The sequence below is a fragment of the Alexandromys fortis genome, unplaced genomic scaffold (assembly GCF_014885135.2).
Source record: "Alexandromys fortis isolate MF-2015 unplaced genomic scaffold, M_Fortis_MF-2015_v1.1 scaffold_58, whole genome shotgun sequence".
NCBI classification, from domain to species: domain Eukaryota; kingdom Metazoa; phylum Chordata; class Mammalia; order Rodentia; family Cricetidae; genus Alexandromys; species Alexandromys fortis.
The window spans coordinates 9,384,469-9,404,424 of record NW_026067940.1 but is presented as its reverse complement, the minus strand read 5'-3'; the positions used below and the strand labels follow the sequence as shown (position 1 = coordinate 9,404,424).

General features: G+C 38.7%; 1 protein-coding gene across 1 annotated transcript in view; it reads left to right on the top strand.

Moving 5' to 3' along the window:
* Thsd7b (thrombospondin type 1 domain containing 7B) overlaps window positions 1-19,956 on the top strand; it is an 863,852-nt gene that overhangs the window by 143,713 nt on the left and 700,183 nt on the right. Inside the window, exon 2 of the mRNA XM_050147880.1 lies at window positions 12,530-12,703. Within this exon, the coding sequence (XP_050003837.1) occupies window positions 12,565-12,703 (139 nt within the window). The 5' untranslated portion in view covers window positions 12,530-12,564. The remainder of the gene's footprint in view (window positions 1-12,529; window positions 12,704-19,956) is intronic.

The window sequence follows — 19,956 nt, the reverse complement described above, 5'->3', positions numbered from 1 at the left end:
GAGGCCAGGTATTCATAAGTAATGATAAGCCCCAGCATATTTATTTGGGAGCTGAGTGACAGGTCCCCACAAAAAGCTAAAGAACAAAAAACAATCAACAACAAATTTCACTTATCAATGGGAATAAAGATAAAAATTTAGAATGTAGTTAGGAATTATGCTGATTTAGTAAAGTAACAGTGTAAGTGCTCCTCAAAGACCCAAGACATCACTAACCCCAAGTAGTTAACTAGATTTTCAATATTAGGCATGGCTTCCCTGTTGCTGAGTGAGCTTTACGTCCAATTAGAGAGCCATTGGTTATCACCAAGGTATGTATGCTACTCCTGCACCCTTACTTAGGGTTAAGGTGCCATGGAGTCATAGCTTAGTAAAACTATAAATTGTTTCTCTTCATTATAGGCTTCCATGGCACCTTCTGGTATCATGCAAGCTCATCCTCAGAGAGGAGATTTTCAGGTCAGATCCAGCACTGGTCTTCTACAATTTGCATCCTTCCTGCATGGGACTTGCCTTCCACCCTTGAGGAAAACCAATGGGAACAGCAATAGCCTATAGCTTTTAGATGATGCTTAGACAGCCTTGACCAGCAACTCAAATGAAGGCTTCTCATGCTTGACTGGGGGGGTGCTAATCTAGCTGGGAAAATTTTGTTTAAACTACACACACACACACACACACACACACACACACACACGGGGGAGGGGAGGAGAGAGAGAGAGAGAGAGAGAGAGAGAGAGAGAGAGAGAGAGAGACTTACATGCATTATGGGTATTTTAGGTAGGTAGTTAGTGGTATGATTCCTTATGAATTTTTGACATCCTTATTGTTATTTTATCCTCCTCCTTCCTTCTTCTGTATTTAATTCCCTCCACTTTCACTATTAAAGGCTCCTCTTTTGTCTCGTTCATGACCTGGCCTGAGAAAGAATGCCAACAATAGACATGCTAATGTTGAAAGTGGAAATCACAGGATTTCCTCAAACCTAGATAAACAATTACAGGGAACTAAAGAACGCTGAGAGCAGGAGAAATAGTTTATCTCAGGGAAGAAAGAACACACCAATTGGTTATCCAGTACCAAATGCCAGCCCTGAATACAAAAATCACACATGTACCCCAGGTAACATTAAGCAGACTGAGCATTTGTATTTATGTGATTTATGTGTTTAGGAAAGTTTGTGTGTGTATGTGTATGTGTGTGTATGTGTGTGTATAACAACAATTAAAGAAAAAGAGTTTGAAAGTGAGAGGGGGAAACAGGAGGGGGTCAAGTGAAGTGAAGAAAGTGAAGGGCAGATATGATTAATTATAATCTCAAAAACTATAATAAAAATCTATACATCACATATAATGTATATATGTAAGCCTATAAACATGTGTAAATAGGTACAAAGCCCAAGAAAGTATAAAGAAGACCAAAAGAGAGTCAAAAGAGGTGTTGGGGGTGTGTGTCATAAGGATATGTGTTGTGTGAGAATAGAAAGGAAACAGGGAGGGTAGAGGATACAAGGGAAGCCATCGGAGGAAACTCTGCTAAAAAACACATTGGAAATGCCATAGTGATACTTAACACTTCACATGCTGATCTTAAAATATTGGAAAATTAAACTGGCATCCTCACACATGTTCATACTCTTAACCATGGTCAACTTTGAAGATGCTATTGAAAAGAAAACAATCTGTCTTCTTTGATGAGTGTTTTCGCTACAATAAAAAAATATTAAAATAGAGCCTATGGCTTTCTTTTTAATTTCCCTTTATTTGGAGTGCTTCCCAAATAAAGAGATTTGACTCTGCTGTTTGGGGAAGTGAAAAGGACACAGTATGGGAGAGGATCCCACCAAGTCTCCAGAGTCTAGTGAGCATCTTGTTCATGGTTGACACTGAACCATAGGAAGTGAAAGCTTATAAAAGATAATGGGAGTGACTGCTGGAGAATTCATAGGCTTATAAACATGTTATTATTTTGATGTCAACTGTGGGCACGTTTTTCAATTGCTTCCTTTGCAACGTTAGATGCATAATTAATCAGGAGAATACAAAGCTGTACTTACAGTTTAACCAGATAATTGCCTTGGCATTAAATATTTAGTATCTACATTGTAGAAAATAATTAATGAGTAATTAAATATTTTTTTAATTTAAAGGTCAACATCATTTTAAAAGAGGAAGTTATCTCATATTTATGCAGTCTAGTAATCCTGCTTTTTAATAAGAGCCTTTAGTTCAATTGAATATAAGCCCAAATAAATCATTCTGTAACCTGCATAGACATATGTATAGTAAACTACATACATTCAAAGTGATTATTAAATTTATCCGTGCTTCTTCAAGCATGATACATCACAAAATAGACATATTCACATATCTCTTTTATTTCTTAAACTACATACAGAAATATTTATATTCATTTTCTTACTCTTTCTTAAAATTTAGGCTTTCAAATTAAATTTATTTTCATTGTTTAATTAACCTAAATTCCTAAAACAGGAAAATATAAATGTGTGTGTATGTATATGTATAAGTATATGTATATGTATATATCTTAGTGACTATTTTATGCTATTTCTATTAAGTGATTAAAATTTTTATTTCCCTTCCTTGTAGAATCCTCACCTTGAGAAAAAAAGTAGGCAATGTACAACTTTTTCCATTTCTTTGATTTAGGGGCAGGTAGAGTAAGATTATTTTTAAAAAGCAAGTAATTTGTCAGCTCATGGGTACAGAGTTGTATAACTATGAAATTGGTTTTCCTAAGCTTGGAAGAGAGAATTGAGACTTAAACCCAAAGACATTGCTAAAGTTTCTAAGCTTCATTTTGGTGTACTAAAAACTAGATCTGCTGATGCATTAACCTGTAAACCTGAGAGACAGGGAGGCTGTCAGGATGACTGCGGTCCTGGTCCTGTGACCTGTGACACATTTATCATGAGCTATAAATGGTCCACAGTTGCATAGGAATGAAGGATTCTTCTCCCGTTAATACATAAGAGTTGGCTATCGGATGCCCATCTGGACATGCGAAGTAGTAGGTGTAGTAGGTGTATGAATCCGATCAAGGAAGAAGTTATGGCTGGAGATACAGGAAGGGAGATGGAGAAAGAGGAATCGATACATGTGCTATTTAAAGCTGAGGGACCGAATAAGATCCCCTTGAACAGCAAGCAAGGCTGGGAAAGGGAAGGAATCTGAGGACAGAGCCAGAACCATGCAAATAGGAATGTCAAAATGAGGAGGAAGTGTGAATGGTGTGGGCCAAAAGAGGATGCCAGAGAGAAGGAGCCAACGTGGAAGTTTCACAACCTGTCTCAAGTGAAGAAAGTGGGGGAGACTATGAAACCAGGAGATGAGTTTATGATTTTCCATAAGGCTGTGGCCAGTTGGTTATAAAACTACAAGAATACTTTTAAAGTAGTCTCTGAAATATGTAGGGTGTGGAAATAACTAGAAGGTTGCATCTTTAATATGTTCTTATCTAACTAACTTTGGCTATTTTAACCATTTTGTTCTCACATGAAAAATTGATCTAGCTTATGGGAATATTTTCTCCTTTCTTTGATCTCAAAGTGATTAAGGAAAACAATCCTGTTCCTATGGTTTCCTTGTATGTAGTTATCACCTTAAAGTAAGTACCCCTTTATGTCACGGAATAGCACCCTAGAAAAGTGCCCAAAGATGTAGATAAATGAAGTCAGCTTGATCTTCATGGAACTATCAGGGTCATCTGTGTTCAGATTCAGTGGAACATTTCAATATTGTCACTTGAACCACATGTAAGGATTTTTTTTTCAGTCTGCATAAGTGGTAGAGATACTGTCACATGAGTTGTTTATACATGACAATTTATTGTGCCAAAAACCTCAGACACTGTAGGACTCAGGATTTACCTTCAGTTGATGTTAGAGAAAGCACGCAGAAATAGGCATGCCAGAGCAGAAGCAGGTTTTTCTTACAGAGCAGAAAATTTAGAAGTAGGCAGTCTCACACAGTAGTTGGATTGGATAAAGAAAGAAGCAGAGTCCTGGGATTCTTCCGTGTTCTCCTTCTTCATGCTCAGCGTGACATCTATCTTTCCAGTCTGAAGATGGCATCCACATTTTGTAGGAAAGAGCCAATTGCATGGGCCTGTCCTTTCTTTCAGGGAACTGTACTTTTTATTGAATATGGGTGGTATCCATACCTTTGACCCTGCAGTGTATAAATCATTTGCCAGAACTGTGTTCTGGCATATAGCTGGGTTAGCGCCAGTATATCTGGCAACATGATTTTCTTTTCTTAAATATGACAGATATTAAAATACATAGTTCTGAGAGAAATTGAAACTACAGAGATATCTTCATTTACTACTAAGTTGTAGTTTTGGTTAGAAAACCCATTTCAATCTTTTTAAAAAAATTCTGCTATGTACTTTGGCAAGAGTTTGTACAGAAAGAGGTAATACATTAATATAAATATTTTTCAGATTTTCTGTGCTTTTTTCTATGATGCAAAACTCTTTCAGTTATTAATATATGTTGACATTAATAGTTGCTATACATTTATATGTGTATATTTATATTTATAATACATATTTAATTACAAATAGCTACATATTACATACTTATATTAATGTTATTATGATTCTTCAATGAGCTGCAGAAAGTTCATATTTGTAAAAATTATATTTATCGTACATAGATTTGCAAATGTTCATATATTAAACATTTATTTTAATTTGCTATCATTAGGATTCTTCAGTGAGCCGCAGAAAGTGCCCGGCTGTACTCTGCAGAGTCAGTGCGCAATGGAAGAGGCCAGTGGTTAAAAGTCAGGGGAATGTTACTAAACATGTGTCACTCTAGACCAGAGGCCGCACTCTCATGAAAAAGAGATGATAGCTGTTTTCTCCTTCAAAGGCTCAGTGTGAATCTTTCATTGGACGCTAGGTACAGAGTGCTCTTAACTCTTCAAAGATATATATTTGCAGGATTGAGAGGCTGAAATCTCATCTCTATGCATTTGCTGCAGGGCAAGATGGTGTTTGATGTTCCTTAGCATTTTGGAAAGCAGAAAGCTGAGGCAGGATGAATGCTGGGTTTGGGAAGCCAACCTTGGACGACGCAGTGGTTTTTGGTCAACCTGGGTTATCGTGAGAAACCCGATCTCAAAATGAACAAACTGAGCACCCAACTAAAGAAGCCTTATGCAAAGATGAAGGGGAGGCTCTTCTGAATGCTCAGCAGGGCAAGTGAATCATATCACAGGCAGTTCCAAAGTGAGCCCTCACTGTCTAGCAGACCCATATTGACACACTCTCTCTTTGCTATTTTATTCTAACTTCTTCCACAAGGGTTAGAAGAAAGATGACTGTTTTCCTTTAGAGTTAAGGATTCTGAATAGTTGAGGGTGACCTAACGGGATCCATAGGAGTGACAGTAAACACAGATGGCTATGGTTCCGGTACTGTTTACTGACCCAGCTCATTGAACATCTTCTGGCTGATATGATCTTGAAGTAATTATTTAATACCCGTATAATTATTCTCATAAAGTGGGAAATATTGCTTATCTTGTTTTTTTTATGAAATGATAGAGAGCTTGCCTTGCACAAGCCACTGAGAGAACCCATAAAGTTTGGAAGGATCTTTGCTTTGAAGGGCATGAGGAATTGCTCATGTTGGTCTTACTCCTCCATCATAACATAATTTTATCATAGCTAAGGCACTTTTCTCACTCGTGGCACACAGAGTGGAACTATTTTTCTTATTCTTTCATTGTCTTCATGGTGAGTTCTTGTATGGCTTCTTCAGGACAATACTTGCCTCTGTCTTTTCAATGAAGGCCAATGACTTCTCTCACAGTTCACTATTTCCATGAGCTTCACTTCTCAAGTCATTTCCCACACCTTGGTTTCCTCAACTCTAAAATGAAGTGCTACTATCCACATTTGAAATGTTCATATGCATGTCAAATTGCACAAGGAACGGGTTGCTCTTCCATGGTGTCCTTAGGACACTGCCGTCTGTAGAGGACCACAGTATGGAAGATTGAGTAGAGCACATGACAGGAGACCTCATTCCTCACTCATCAACCATCTTTGCTGAGTCACCTCCATCATGAGCATGAGATGGTGCTTTGTGGAATTATATAACTACAGTAAGCTTGGCTCCTGCTCATCCCAGTTCCTTCAGGCTGCAGGTAAGCAGGAATCATTTCTAGCTTAAGTTTTGTACCTTCAAAAGATTCAAGGACTCTGATGATAAGAATACAGCTTGGGAGAATGCAATGCCTAAGACCCACACATTTTCTGTAGGCTGAAGGGCCTCTGTGTGATCAGAAAGTTGAGACAAAAAGGAGAAACTGTGTTTCTTATTTAGTATTCAACATTTTCACTCTCTCCTTGCAAATATATCCTGGGTGCTAAGAGATATAGTAAATAAGTTGATTTGGAAATTCAGCAACCTTTATAATGTAAATTATTCATATCATCATGGGTGTCTCCAGCATCGCATATTTTATCAGTTAAAGCATCTTTTCATTTGTGTTATACAAACAGAGGAACATATTCTCTTGCTCTTCTTTATTCCCTCATTTTGTTCATAGTGAACTCTCAAGTTACAGATGTAACAATCACTCCCAGTGCTGTCCAAAGAATAATTTGGTGAATTTCTATCATTTGAGAGAGAAAAAGGTAATGAATCTGTGTTCAGAGTTTATCCAGCAAGGCCTATGACCCTGGCAGTGTCCCACCTTGGTTACATGTGACATGATGCCTCTTGACTCATGGGGCCCTCCATACAAGCCAGATTCCTGTACTCTACTTTTGAGATTCCTTGGGGAAATAACAACTACAACAACAAAATCATTAGGTGTGGTGGAAAGGAATTGAAATACCAAAAATACGTGGGTCTTTCAGGAATATGATTGTTGCGTATCCTGTACAGAATGGTGCTTTACATTACTAAATGTCTTCTTTGGAGTTTGTTCTCATTTCAAATCCATGCTATGATCCCTATTACCATGATGCCTTGTTCATCGGTGATAGTCAGGTCATATATTGACCATGGAGTATAGGGATTCTTAAAGCTATTCATCCTGGAGATGTTAGACTCTAAGTAAAGAGTCCCACTCTAGGCAATCACAGAAGGAGGCTTCAGAGCAGTGGGCCCTGAAGAGTCAGAATTGGGTTTTAGACAAGTGAGCAGTGCCCAGAGATGAAGGCTCAGAGTGAGCAGTGTCAAGATAATATTTTTTCATGTAAGATTCATAGATTGATGCAAAATTGCAAATAATGAAAGATGAATCCTTGGCTTATCATTGTGGCTTCTGCATAGTCTCACTGGAACGCAAATCCATTGCGATCTCTCTCTGATCTCCCATTTACAGCCATTTTAAGGAGAACAGGTGCACTTTCTTTTAGTTCACATTTGAGTGACTTCATCTAGTCTTACATATGATGGATGCATGAGAATGCATCCTACAAAGTCACCTAGAGTGTGACAGTTTTGTGGTGTGGGAGGTCCTTCTGTTTATGTGTTGCTTTTATTGGTTAATGAATAAAAAACTGCTTTGGGTCTATAGCAAAGCAAGGCAGAACAGAGCTAGGCAGGGAAAACTGAACTGAACGTTGGGAGAAAGAGAGCATAATTGAGAGAGAGAGAGTCCATGGACACCACCAGAGACAAACATGCAGCAACCTTGTAGTCATGTTAGTTAGGTTTTCTAGATATATATAGAGATATTTCAGTTAGATAGGTATTCTTCAAATCTTTCAGATACCTTTAGAATATGGCATTTAAAATGTTTTAAGAACTTAGGACTTTTCATGACAAGGAGACACATCTGCTCCTGTCAGCACCAATTACTTCAAGAGAATAATGGGCACCAAAGAAGATCCTTATGGTGTTGGTTAGCCATTCAGGCAAGAAACTGCTCTTGCCTGGGTTGCTTGATGTTATGCTGTGTGAGCTGGACATGTGGGACTCATAGAGAGATGAATGCTGAAGCTGCCTGAAGAAGGTGAGATAGTCCTTAGGGGTTCCTGCTTCATAAAAAAAAAATCTACTAGACATTCTGCAGGACACCGAAGAAAGTGACTGACAAACTGCCAATATAGGCATAACTGTCTTTGAAATTTTCTGCTTTATAGAAAAGTCTGCTGGATGCTATGAGCCTGTAGGCTGAAGATGGATGCCCCAGTGGTAGAAAAGAACTTTGGGTGACTGTCCAGGCAGTGAGATGTTTCTGTCACTTCTAGAGATTTGGAAGTTTCTTACAATGCACTTCCTGTTTACTTAGGTAATATTATAGCCTTCTGGAGTCTTTGATGGAGTTGAAGAATATATAGTTATAGTTTTTCTTAGTTATAATAAAAGATAAAGTAGATATAAGTATTATGACTTGGTGTAGGAGGGTCTTCTTTTTATGTATTGCTTTCATTGGTTGAATAAAGAAGCTGTCGTGTCCATTTGATAGGGCAGCCCTTAGATGGGTGGAGTAGACAGAGCAGAATTCTGGAAGGAAGAAGGCAGGCAGAGAGCTACCCACCATGAAGCTGCCAGGTCAGATATGCTGAATCTTTCCCAGTAAGCCACAGCCTCGTGGCAACATACAGATCATTAGAAATGGGTTGAATCAATATGTGAGAGTTAGCCAATAAGAGGCTAGAGCAGGGCCAGGCAGTAATTTAATTATCTCTGTGTGATTATTTTGGGCATAAGCTAGCTGGGCGGCCAGGAGCCAGGTAGTATGAAAAACAGCTCGCACCTCTTACAACAATAACTATAATTCTTGCTTTATACTTGTTTTTATTTTACTTGTAATTTTTCTGTGTTAAAGTTAAAACTTTCCTTTTTTTAAACAGAAAAGGGGAAATGATGTGGGAGGTCATTCTATGTATTTTTTTTTTTTTGGTTAATATATAAAGAAACTACTTTGGGCCTATAGGAAAGCAGAACTTAGCTAGGCAGGGCAAGCTAAACTGAATGCTGGGAGAAGGAAGGTAGAGTCAGGGAGAAGCCATGTAGTCCCACCAGAGACAGATGCTGGAACTTTATTTGGTAAGCAATAGCTACATGGTAAAATATAAAATACTAGAAATGGGTTAATTCTAGATGTAAGAGCTAGCTAGAAATATGCTTAAGTGATTGGCCAAGCAGTGATTTAAATAATTCAGTTTCTGTGTGCTGTTTTGGGAGTCTGGGTGGCCAAGAAATGAACAAGCAGCCTCCTACAACAGTTTTGTGTCATGAAAAGATATGGCTCCAGTAGAAAGTTGGTCTTTCTAGCTAATTCCTTTGTTTAAACTTTTGCAATCATAGGTCACCCCAAACAAATCATTTTTATTTAACTCCATTTGATATGAATCTTAGAACCCATTATTGTGTAATACTTAGCTCATTTTCTTTTACCTAGGTATATCTTTTACCCTTGTAAGAGTCATAGAAAGGGTTATTATTTTATGGGGCAACATAGCTTATTTTATTTTCTCAGCAGAGTAATTGGAAATGATGTCTTACTACAAATGTCCAGACAAGTCTTTTATCAAATCTATATTATACAATTTATATTTGTGTGTATGTGTTTGTAGAAAATATTATATTGTTTTCTGAGTGAAATAATAGCCTGGTTCCATTGAAAGTGTCTATTGAGAAAAAAACCCTAGACAGATTTTAACATGATACATGGAGGCATGAAAGGCACGTGTTTCTTAATCCCAGTTCTTGGGAAGTTGAGACAGAAGCAAGAGCTGTGGCTTAATTCTTTCTCATCTTACTCTCTAAGAGCCTTTCTTGCTCTCTCAAGTTCCACCAACAGAGTGGGAGGGAGAACATGCCTCCCAATGTTTGTGTGTGTGTGTGTGTGTGTGTGTGTGTGTGTGTGAGCAGCAGTTAGAACATGCTTATATATACACATGACCCAGGACACTGACTACAGGGATTCTGCAGAATAACTCTCAGTCAGAGCAATCTATACTTCCAAAATGTTTCTACTTGAGAAGAAGGTATCTTTTCTGATTCATAAAAAATATCATATGAACTCCTAGGGACCTTAGAACAAACTCCAATTTAGAGTCCATGATGCTCAAACTTTATCAAAGGCACAGCTGTGATGAATCACATCTTTGGCTCTTGGCATCAAGGATGTGTGCTCAATTCAGTTGTCAAGGACAGAAGTTTTAAAGCTGAGTCTAGTAGTGCCTCCAAGGAGCCATGAAATCTGCTAACAGGCCACTCTTGAGAATAAACAGAGAACAAGTGGACTCATTTTATTTCAGCCTGAGCTCTTCACTTTTACTCCTCTCAATACTTGTGTGTGATATGGAAGATTGAAGCAGAGCTTTCGCTTGTCTTTTAAAACACTTTCTTCATCCCAGGATTGAGGCAGGTGACCAGAGCTGTATATTCAAAGTTCATTGCTTGGCTCCTTCTAGAATAAGTTTTACTCATTTTTGCTTTGCCATGGTACCCTTGGTATATTCTTGGAATGCCTGAGTCTGCCTCAGATGCCTCCTCACTGTCTGTTTATTTGGTAGTGTTCCTCATCACCTGTGTTATAAGGAGCACTGCATAAATTAATTCTACAAGTGGGTAGGAATAGAGTGATGGCTCCTTATAAGAAACAAGTCAAACAGAAGGTAGTGTCCTGGTTTTATTTCTGGTACTGTAATAGAAATACCCTTAGAATGGGCAACTTAGGGGAGAAAGGTTCATTTTAGCACACAGTTCAGGTTAGAGTCCACTGTTGTATAGAGGTCACAGTGAGAGCCTGAAATGAGTCACACACACAATCAGGAGCAGAGAGAAATGAATTCATGCATGCTTAATACTCACCTAACCTTTTCTACTCTAGTTCAGGAATTCAAACTTAGGATTTGTGTAGCCCATATTCAGAATGTGTCTTTCCACATCCATTAATGCGACAAGATAATCCTCTACAGATGTGTCAACAGATAAAGCTGGTCTAGAGAATGCTGCATTGAGATACCATACTCTAGATAGTTAGATCTGAGCAGCACAAGAGATGTTACATGTTATTTTGTATACAATGGCTTCAGGATTATAGTAGCTATTTCTTTTTTATTGGTTGCTAGGATTCTTACAGTCAAAGTAACCACCATTTTTAGTAACTTTGCTGGGTATTAGGAGCACTAATGTTTACCTGTGGCACTTCTAAATTGTTCAGGCCACTTTTCACACTGTGACCCCATTATCTATCTATCTATCTATCTATCTATCTATCATCTATCTATCTATCTATCTATCTATCTATCTATCTATCTATCTATCTATCATCTATCTTCTTCTCTTTCATCTATCTATCTAGTCTATCATCTATCTGTTATCTTTCTATAATCTATATATTAATCCATCTACACATACATGTGTATATATGTATGTGTGTATATATGTTTTCATAATCTAATATCAAGGTTATTTCCATTCTTTTCCACTCTAGGTGTAATTTTCTTTTGTTTAGATAAGTTCTATCTGTAACTGGGGTTGCAGTGTATAGTTAGAGTAACATTTGCCTAGCATGCATGAGACCCTGAGTTCTGTCTCTATCATTGCAAAATTACCCAATAAACAAATATAACTCTACATGTATATATGGTAGGTACATAAGGTTTCATATATCCTAAAATATTTACTTGAATCTCTCCTTACAAAGCTGTGTTTCAAGAGGTTTTGCTTCCCTAGTGATAGGTGCCATCTGTTCTTGTATTTACATTTTAAAATCTATTGTTCTGTTTGAGTTTTTCCTTTTAGCTGACATATCCAGTCCTCCACTGAATGCTTTCTGCCAAGTCTATCTTCTATTTTTCTGATTTTTCCTAATTGTTTTACTTATCCATAGTTGCTTAAACTATTTCACCAGTTTCATAACCCTGACCCCCAACTTATCTAGCCCTACTCACTAGTAACTGATGACCACTAATCTTAGGTATCTAAAAGTTCTCTGCTGCTTTCAAATTCCCTCCCGACATTCAAGGCTCTTTGCAGTTTGGTCCCTAACTTGTATTCCAAATCTCATCTCCAAGGAAGTGATTCCTGGGCATGGAGTGCACCTGTTCCTCCCTCCGCTTCATGTCCTTCAAAGCAACCACACACTTAATTACCAGTCCCTGAACACTAACATAACCAGATTTCAGTGCCCTATTCTCTCAGATGTGTCCTTCTTGACTCCTTCAAGCCCTTATGTTTCCCGAAGGCTCTTCTCAGATATTGCCTTGTATGTTTCCCTCTGTTTTCACTCATCTATGGCCTCCTCATGAGTCATTGCACTCACTGCTGACAATGATGTTCCTTCCTCACTCTCTTTGGGTCTTAGCACTGTGTGGCATCCCTCTCCTCAGTTGCGAGCCCCTCAAGGAATTCATCTGAACAGAAGGAAGCAACTATATGAGACATCTTCCAAATATGATTACTTTTAAGAATAAAACATTATGTAGTGGGGCATCTGTTACATGGTCACATGAAAGTCACTTGCAGTCAGAGCATGCCCTGATTGCCAAACGGGAGCACTCACCTGTCTTTCTCTTGCTTTCAGGATTAGGCAAGTGAAGACGCTGAAAAATCTGAAGAATGTTTCCAAGGAGTGATCTGGCTGTCACTCACTGGGTTCTGAGGAGCATGAGGAAGCTCTTTATAGTGGTTTCTCTCCTGCTGTCCCAAGCAGCTCCTTTGGAAGGCAGAAAGGATAATCAGTTCATCTGGAAAACAGGTAAGACTGTCCCGCTGTTCACTTGTCCCACAGTCATTTTCAAGATGAACCCTTCGTATTCCTGGGGAGTACTCAGAGGAAAAACAAGACTCTTTAATATACAGCTTACATATTTACATAATTTACATAATTAAAGATCTTTATTTTATTGGTTTGTTAATTATTTGTGTGTGTGTGTGTGTGTACATGCCTGTAGAGGCCATAAAAGAGTGAGATTCCCTGGAGCTTGAGTTACTGGGGATTGTGAGCTGGTCACATGGGTGCTGGTAACCAAACTTATGTCCTCAGCAAAGGTAGCAAGCTTTGTTTGTTACCAGCTAAGCCATCTCCCTGTTCCCTTATATTAGATTTTCATTTCTGCTTAATTGCCACCCTAATGAGTGATACTTGTTATCCTTTAGAATTTTTGTGTTGTTCTGAACTACACTTATCCTTTTCACCATTACACCTACTTTTTTTTTTTTTTTTGCCAACTATCTTTTCAGCTGAGAAATGAAATATGACATCTGAGTGGAGCGGATCCCCTCAGCTGAAAGGCTTTGGACCAGTTCTCTGTTTGTCTTTCTTTCAGGGTTCAAACTAGTTAGCTCTTTATTTATTTGTTTATTTATTTATTTTTGGTTTTTTGAGACAGGGTTTCTCTGTGGCTTTGGAGCCTGTCCTGGAACTAGCTCTGTAGACCAGGCTGGTCTCGAACTCACAGAGATCCGCGTGCCTCTGTCTCCCGAGTGCTTGGATTAAAGGCGTGTGCCACCACCGCCCGGCTAGCTCTTTATTGTTAAATATCCTCTAGTATAGATTATTTACATGTGGGCTTGAGAGCATGAAGAATTACCTAACTTGGGCTGGAGAGATGATGCAGGGATTAAGAGTTCTTGCTGCTCTTGCAGAGGACCCAGGTTCAGTCCCCTCTCCCATTTTATGTGGCTCACAACCTGCTCCAGCTCTAGCTCCAGGGGATCTAATATTTCTCTGACCTCCAGAGGCACGCACATACACACATATACACAACATTTTTTTAAATTCTTAAAAATAATTATCTGAACACCTTTATTTATGGGTGGTAACTACAGAGTCTCCTTGCTGTATTTAGAAACCCTTTGCTATCCTGTGTACAGTTCCTTATGCATTTCTATGGAATAATTGATTTTAGGTTTTAAAGTTTATGTATAACTTATGCTCTCTAACTGTATCCTTAATTTGCCCATGTAAAAGATTTGTTCATTTTTATTTCCACCTGTAATAATTTATTAGCTTAAATTATGAACCCCCAAACATGGGGTTGTTACTCTCATATGGCTCTTTGTATCTCTTATGCTTTCTTTGTTATGGATTTTAATTTTCTTTAAGTTTCACAATCAGATCATTTATGATATTTATTACTGTTTCAAGAGTCCATTCTTGCAAGTATAGATAACTTATACACTTAATATCCTGGTAGGGAAATGTGGTGGTGGAAAAGATCTATGGTCCTCGGAGAGTTTTCATTTTGGTCCCATCATCTGTAAATTAAATAGACTGCGAACATATTGTCACCATGGAAATATGTATAAAAGTGATATTCATAATATTTAAATGACTTTGCAAAAATGAAAGTGAATTATGTTTTAAAGTATATTAAGTAAAATATCCCAGTATCATTAGAGATACAGTATGGAGAAAACTTAATTGCATTAAAACCTCTATAAATTAATTTAATTGTAGGATCCAATTCTACATTAGTGATTTGTATTTTTTCACCACACACAGTAAGTAGTATTGCTAAGCTTTAGAGATAGTTTTAAAGTCAATATCACATTTCTGTAAAGGGGGATATATTGTTTAATCACAAAAGTCAAATGCTTTGTAGGGGTGGGTATGTATAGGGAAACCAGAGATCAGTTTAAATTTTTATTGGCTTAGAACTCACCAATGAGGTAGGGCGACTACCAGCATGTTCTAGGGTTCTTCCTGTCTCTGCCCCACAGTGTCAGTATTGTAATTGTGTGTCACTATGCCTGGTCTTTCTGACTTCTGGGGAATCGAGCTCCTGACCTTGGCCCATACTTCACAAAAAGAGCCATCTCCCCAGTCCACACAAGACAAACATTTCATCAATCCAAACTTTATCTGGCTACCTCACTGTCTGATGCTCTCTGAGAAATGCAATTAAAATGGAAAGGAGCAAATCTGGAGCATTAATGAGACGTGTTCGGAAAATGAGCTTATTTAGAAGGAAATTTATGTATGCGTTTTCTAAAAGTAAGCAGTTGAGTTTCTGGGGAGGGAAATCTCTCCAGAAGATACAATGCATTGTTCAAAGTAGACATCGGAGCGGATGTTTCCATTTTCCACAGGGACTGCTGCTCCTCTCTTCCCAAACTGGTGGTTTGCAAGCTTTTTGTGCTACTATGTTTGATACTGTTCCTCACATGGTGGTGACCCCCAATCATAACATTACTTTCATTGCTAATTCATAACTCTAAGCTTGCTACTGTTATGAAATGTCATATAAATATCTGTGTTTTCTGATGGTCATAGGTGACCCCTGTGAAAGGTTGTTCAACCACTGTTCTATTACTAAAGTGTTATTATACAACCATCAACTTCAAAAGCAGACGAATCTCAACAGCGAAAAATCAAAAGCAAATCTCTAGACCATGTAACCCACACCCACCTCTTTTCTAATTTTCAAAAAAAAGTCCTTGTGTAAATATATTTGATTTTATACAACTGAATCTTTACATGTTTTTGTAGCTAGAATTCATCATACCATGATGTCTTGAAGAATATTACATACTAGGTTGCACATACCAGCCTTATCTTTTAAAGGTTATGGAGAATCCTTTAGTATTCTTATTTAATTGCTTGGCAGCTCAATGGTTTCTATTGTTTGCTATTATACATAATGCTGATGTGAATAAAGTACTATTTTAAAGTTAAGCAATAAGTTGCCTTCAGAAGTCATTACATATTGTGGAACAATTTGGGGTCATAACCTTTAAAATTTTCTTTAACACTTTGTGTCTGTTGCATGCACACACACACACAGAGAGAGAGAGAGAGAGAGAGAGAGAGAGAGAGAGAGAGAGAGAGAAACACGAGCCTATTATATTTCAAATGAAAAACTTTTGTTGTTGAAATTGATTACATGTTATCATATCTAGAACACAGATGGATACAGGTCTGATGTAATCTGGAATTTGAACAAATTTTCTGAAGATGCAGATAAACATTTTACAACAGAAACCTGGAAATCAACTTTCTGGTTTAGATCGGATGGCATCCACTTAAACTCTTTGCTAATCTCACTGTTTTCTCCCTAATCAAAAGGTTAAATGCCAGTTAACTTCATATAAATCGGAGCCATTTCTAGGTAAGTCTATGCCTTGGAAACACACTGGATTGATTATAGAGAGAATCACGCTATATTGTTAAGGATTGCTGTACCAAGGGAGCCTGGGAAGTTGCTGGTTGTGGAGTCACTGATCTGCCAACACTTCCCAGCACCTGCCCTCAACCATGAGGACATTAGATCTATACTTAGTGTCATGCAGCCCATCGCCCAGGCCTGAGGAAGAATCCTTCTAGCAGGAGGACCAGATAAGAACTGAACTTGCTTATTGTTTAAGTTTAAATCTGTAGTTACTTGTAAGTACCTGCTTCGTTAAGGAAGGGTGGGACCAAGTCTCGCACTTATTTCATGCACTGGTAGTGGTTTCGAGAAGTGTGCTCATCCCATGAATATTTGCTGAGTCCTATGTTCTGGGCTGTGTTACAAGGACACTTGATAAATAAAAATTAAGAACAAACCAAACCATCAGTTCTCAGAAGCAGCAGTTAAAAGCTGCATGATATGGTAAGAAACAGTTCGAAGGAAAGCATGACAGGAAGACGGGGGTACGGGGTGGAGGGGAGACCGGGAGCTGGAGGAGGCTGCTGTTGGAAGGCTTCACTGAGGAAGTGGTTCTGTATAAAAGACCTAGGGCGAGTTCCCATGGCCGTGGGAACGAGGGAAGGCAAGTACTGATGGCAAACGGGGGTGCCAAGGCAGAAGCGCAGGGTGCTGCTCTGTAAGGACCAGGGCAGACCTAGATATGGTAGTCTTCATCTTTAATCCTAGACTCAGGAGACAAAGATAGGTGGATCTCTGTTAGTTCAAGGCCAGATTGGCTAACATAGCGAGTCTCTAGCCAGCCAAGGTAACACAGTGACATCCTGTCCCAAAGAAACAAAACAAAAACAGGTCCAGGGAGGAAACAAGCATTCTGAGGCAGACAACCCCGGGAGAGTGACAGGAACCCAGGGCACGGAGGTAGCAGGACCATGTTAGCCATGTCCTCATCTGTCAGAGCTGTGACTCTCGATGAAACGGAAAGATATCAGAGTTCATAGAACCGTGCCATGAGCTGAAATTCTTCCCAGTAAGATCTGAGTGAGATCATTTCGGGAAGCCTTGAGGAGAGGCAGGTCAGGGAGACTGGGTAGATGATGCTGGGAACGAAGAGTGAGCCCAGCAGCTTGCACCAAGATCACAGAAGCGAAGCCGCTGTGAAGAGGTTGAATGAAAAATGTATATAAGAGCAGACTTAAGTACATAAGACATATTGAGGGCAAGCGTGTCTAGGGGCAGAGAGATTTAAGAATGGACTTGCGTTATTTAAGGGTAGATTTATCTAATCATCAAGCATGAGTTTGATGATGTCTTGAGACACTTTGGCTTGTTGCAGATGGAGAGTGTTATCTGCATCCGGAGATACAGCTAAACATTCTGAAATGATCAAGGAAGCACCCAACCTGAACAAAATATAAGGCCTTAAAACTATCTTCAGGGCCTAGGTTGACAAGCCAGCAATTAAGGTAGAGCCATTAGAGTGGTGTCTTAGTGTTCTGTTGCCATGACAAAAGAAAATGACCAAGGCAACTTATAGAGAAAGCATTTAATCAGGGGCTCATGGTTCCAGAAGGTCAGAGTCCATGACCATCGTGCTGGGGGAGGATGGCAGTAGGCAGGCAGGAGTGGTGCCAAAGTAGTAGCTGAGAGCTTATGTTGATCCAGAAATGTAAGGCACAAAGAAAGAGAGCTAACTGGTAATGGCTTTGGCTTTTGAAACCTCAATGCCCACCCCTAGTGACACCATATCCTCTCCAATGAAGACTTAGCCCTATCTTTTTGATCAGTTCCATCAACTGGGGACCAATGAGCCCATGGGGGCTGTTCACACCAAACCCGGCACAGGAGGAAGGAGAAACTCAAGGGAGATTGTGACTTTGCCTTGTTTAGTAAAGTGACTCGGGCTGTGTGGCTGAGGAGGCTCCAGGAAACTGTCACTTAGTGCTCGCCACTGAGAGCCTGAAGACTTGAGTTCAGTCCACAGAACCCACGTGATAGAAGGAAGGAAGAAAATGACTAACTCATGAAAACTGTCCTTTCTCTTTTTTTTTTTTTTTTTTTGGTTTTTCAAGACAGGGTTTCTCTGTGGCTTTGGCCTGTCCTGGCACTAGCTCTGTAGACCAGGCTGGTCTAGAACTCACAGAGATCCGCCTGCCTTTGCCTCCTGAGTGCTGGGATTAAAGGCGTGCGCCACCATCGCCCGGCTGTCCTTTTTCTTTCACATGTGAGCAGTGACCTCTCTCTCTGTCTGTCTGTCTCTCTCTTTGTCTCTCTCTCCCTAACACACACACACACACACACACACACACACACACACACACACAAAATAAGTAAATAAATAAAAATTTAAAAGGGAAATTAAGTCATTTCTCCTGTGCTGTAGAGGAAGCAGAGAGGGAGAACATGGGCCACACTTACGTTTTGACCTTGTATGAAATTCATACCCAGGTACCAGTCACAAAGTTGGATCTGCACAATCTGAGCACAGGAGAGAGACAGCAGCAAAGAGGTTGGAATAAAGCATAGCTATAGAGATGCAGCTCTGCACTCAGAATTTGTGATCCTGAATATGTAGAGAATAACATTTTGATTACATCCTTCGGGAGCCAAATGACATTAAAAAATCATGGTGCTAAAATGCATGTAACATAAACTTTACCATTTTAGCAGATTTAAAGGTGTAAAATTCGGTGAGATTTAGCATGCTCATGGAGAGCTGGAGCCTTCACAGATACCTTGTTCCAGAGCATTTTCACTAGCCAAAATCATTTTACAAGGGAGCTTATAAAAAGATGGCAAAATAAATTTGGTTCTTGATAATAAAATTTGAAAGAAAAAAAAAACAAGCTCTGTGGTTATTTCTTCATGATCATGTTTTAAAAAATTGTTAGTTTTCGTCAACATGTAATGGGCCCTGTTAGCAGTGTAAATTACACTAGCACAGTGTTCTGTCTCCAGGGAGGCACCCCCAAATCCCAAGTCATTTCTGTTCTCTGAGCCTCAACTGTTGATCTTTAAAAGAGGACATAATAAGATGAAATATTGATATATATATATTGAAAACAAGCTACTCAATGTTAGCTACTGTTCCTGTTTCTGTCTTTGCCTCTTTTCCAGTTTTTTTTTTAACAAACAAATAATGTGTATGTGTTTGTGTGGCTGTAGCCTTGTTCTGAAGTCACAGGTAAGTTGTGAGTCACTTGACATGAGTTTTGTGAACCAATCTGGAGTCTTCTGCACTCTTAACCATGAAACATCTTCTCCAGCCCCCATTTCCATCATTGTTGTCTAATAGTATCATGCTTGCTGGATCTATATTACTGTGTTTTTACATTTTTATGTAATGTACTTCTTAAATCATATAAAATAAGGGCTGTTTGACAGTTATATGCATTTTATTAAGAAGTGATCTTACTGATTTGAGGTTTAAATTTGTCCTCATATTAGGCTCTCAGAAAGTTTTAATTTCAACACTTACATGATAAATGTGAGAGTCATGATCTCCGTTCTATGAGCAAAGTAAATAAAACAGAATTATTCACTTGGAATAAAATTACATTATGTCAATGATATTGCAAAAGAACAAACTATCTTATCTTGTTCACAGTTAGCCTTAGCCTAAACAATATTATCTGCACTAAAGTATTATAAGGAAAATTGCATTATATATATTGCACACATACATCCTAAGCTTCAAGAGTCTTAGAGAAAACAAAATGTTCTTAGAAGAGATATTTTGTTTTAATATCTGTTAGAAATCCATAAAATATTTCCTCTGGGAATTAGATTAAATTTAAATCATTTTAATTACTTCTGTGGACATTAGATCATCTAAGGGGCATGTATTTAATAGACCCTTTGTGATGTTACTCCTGAAATA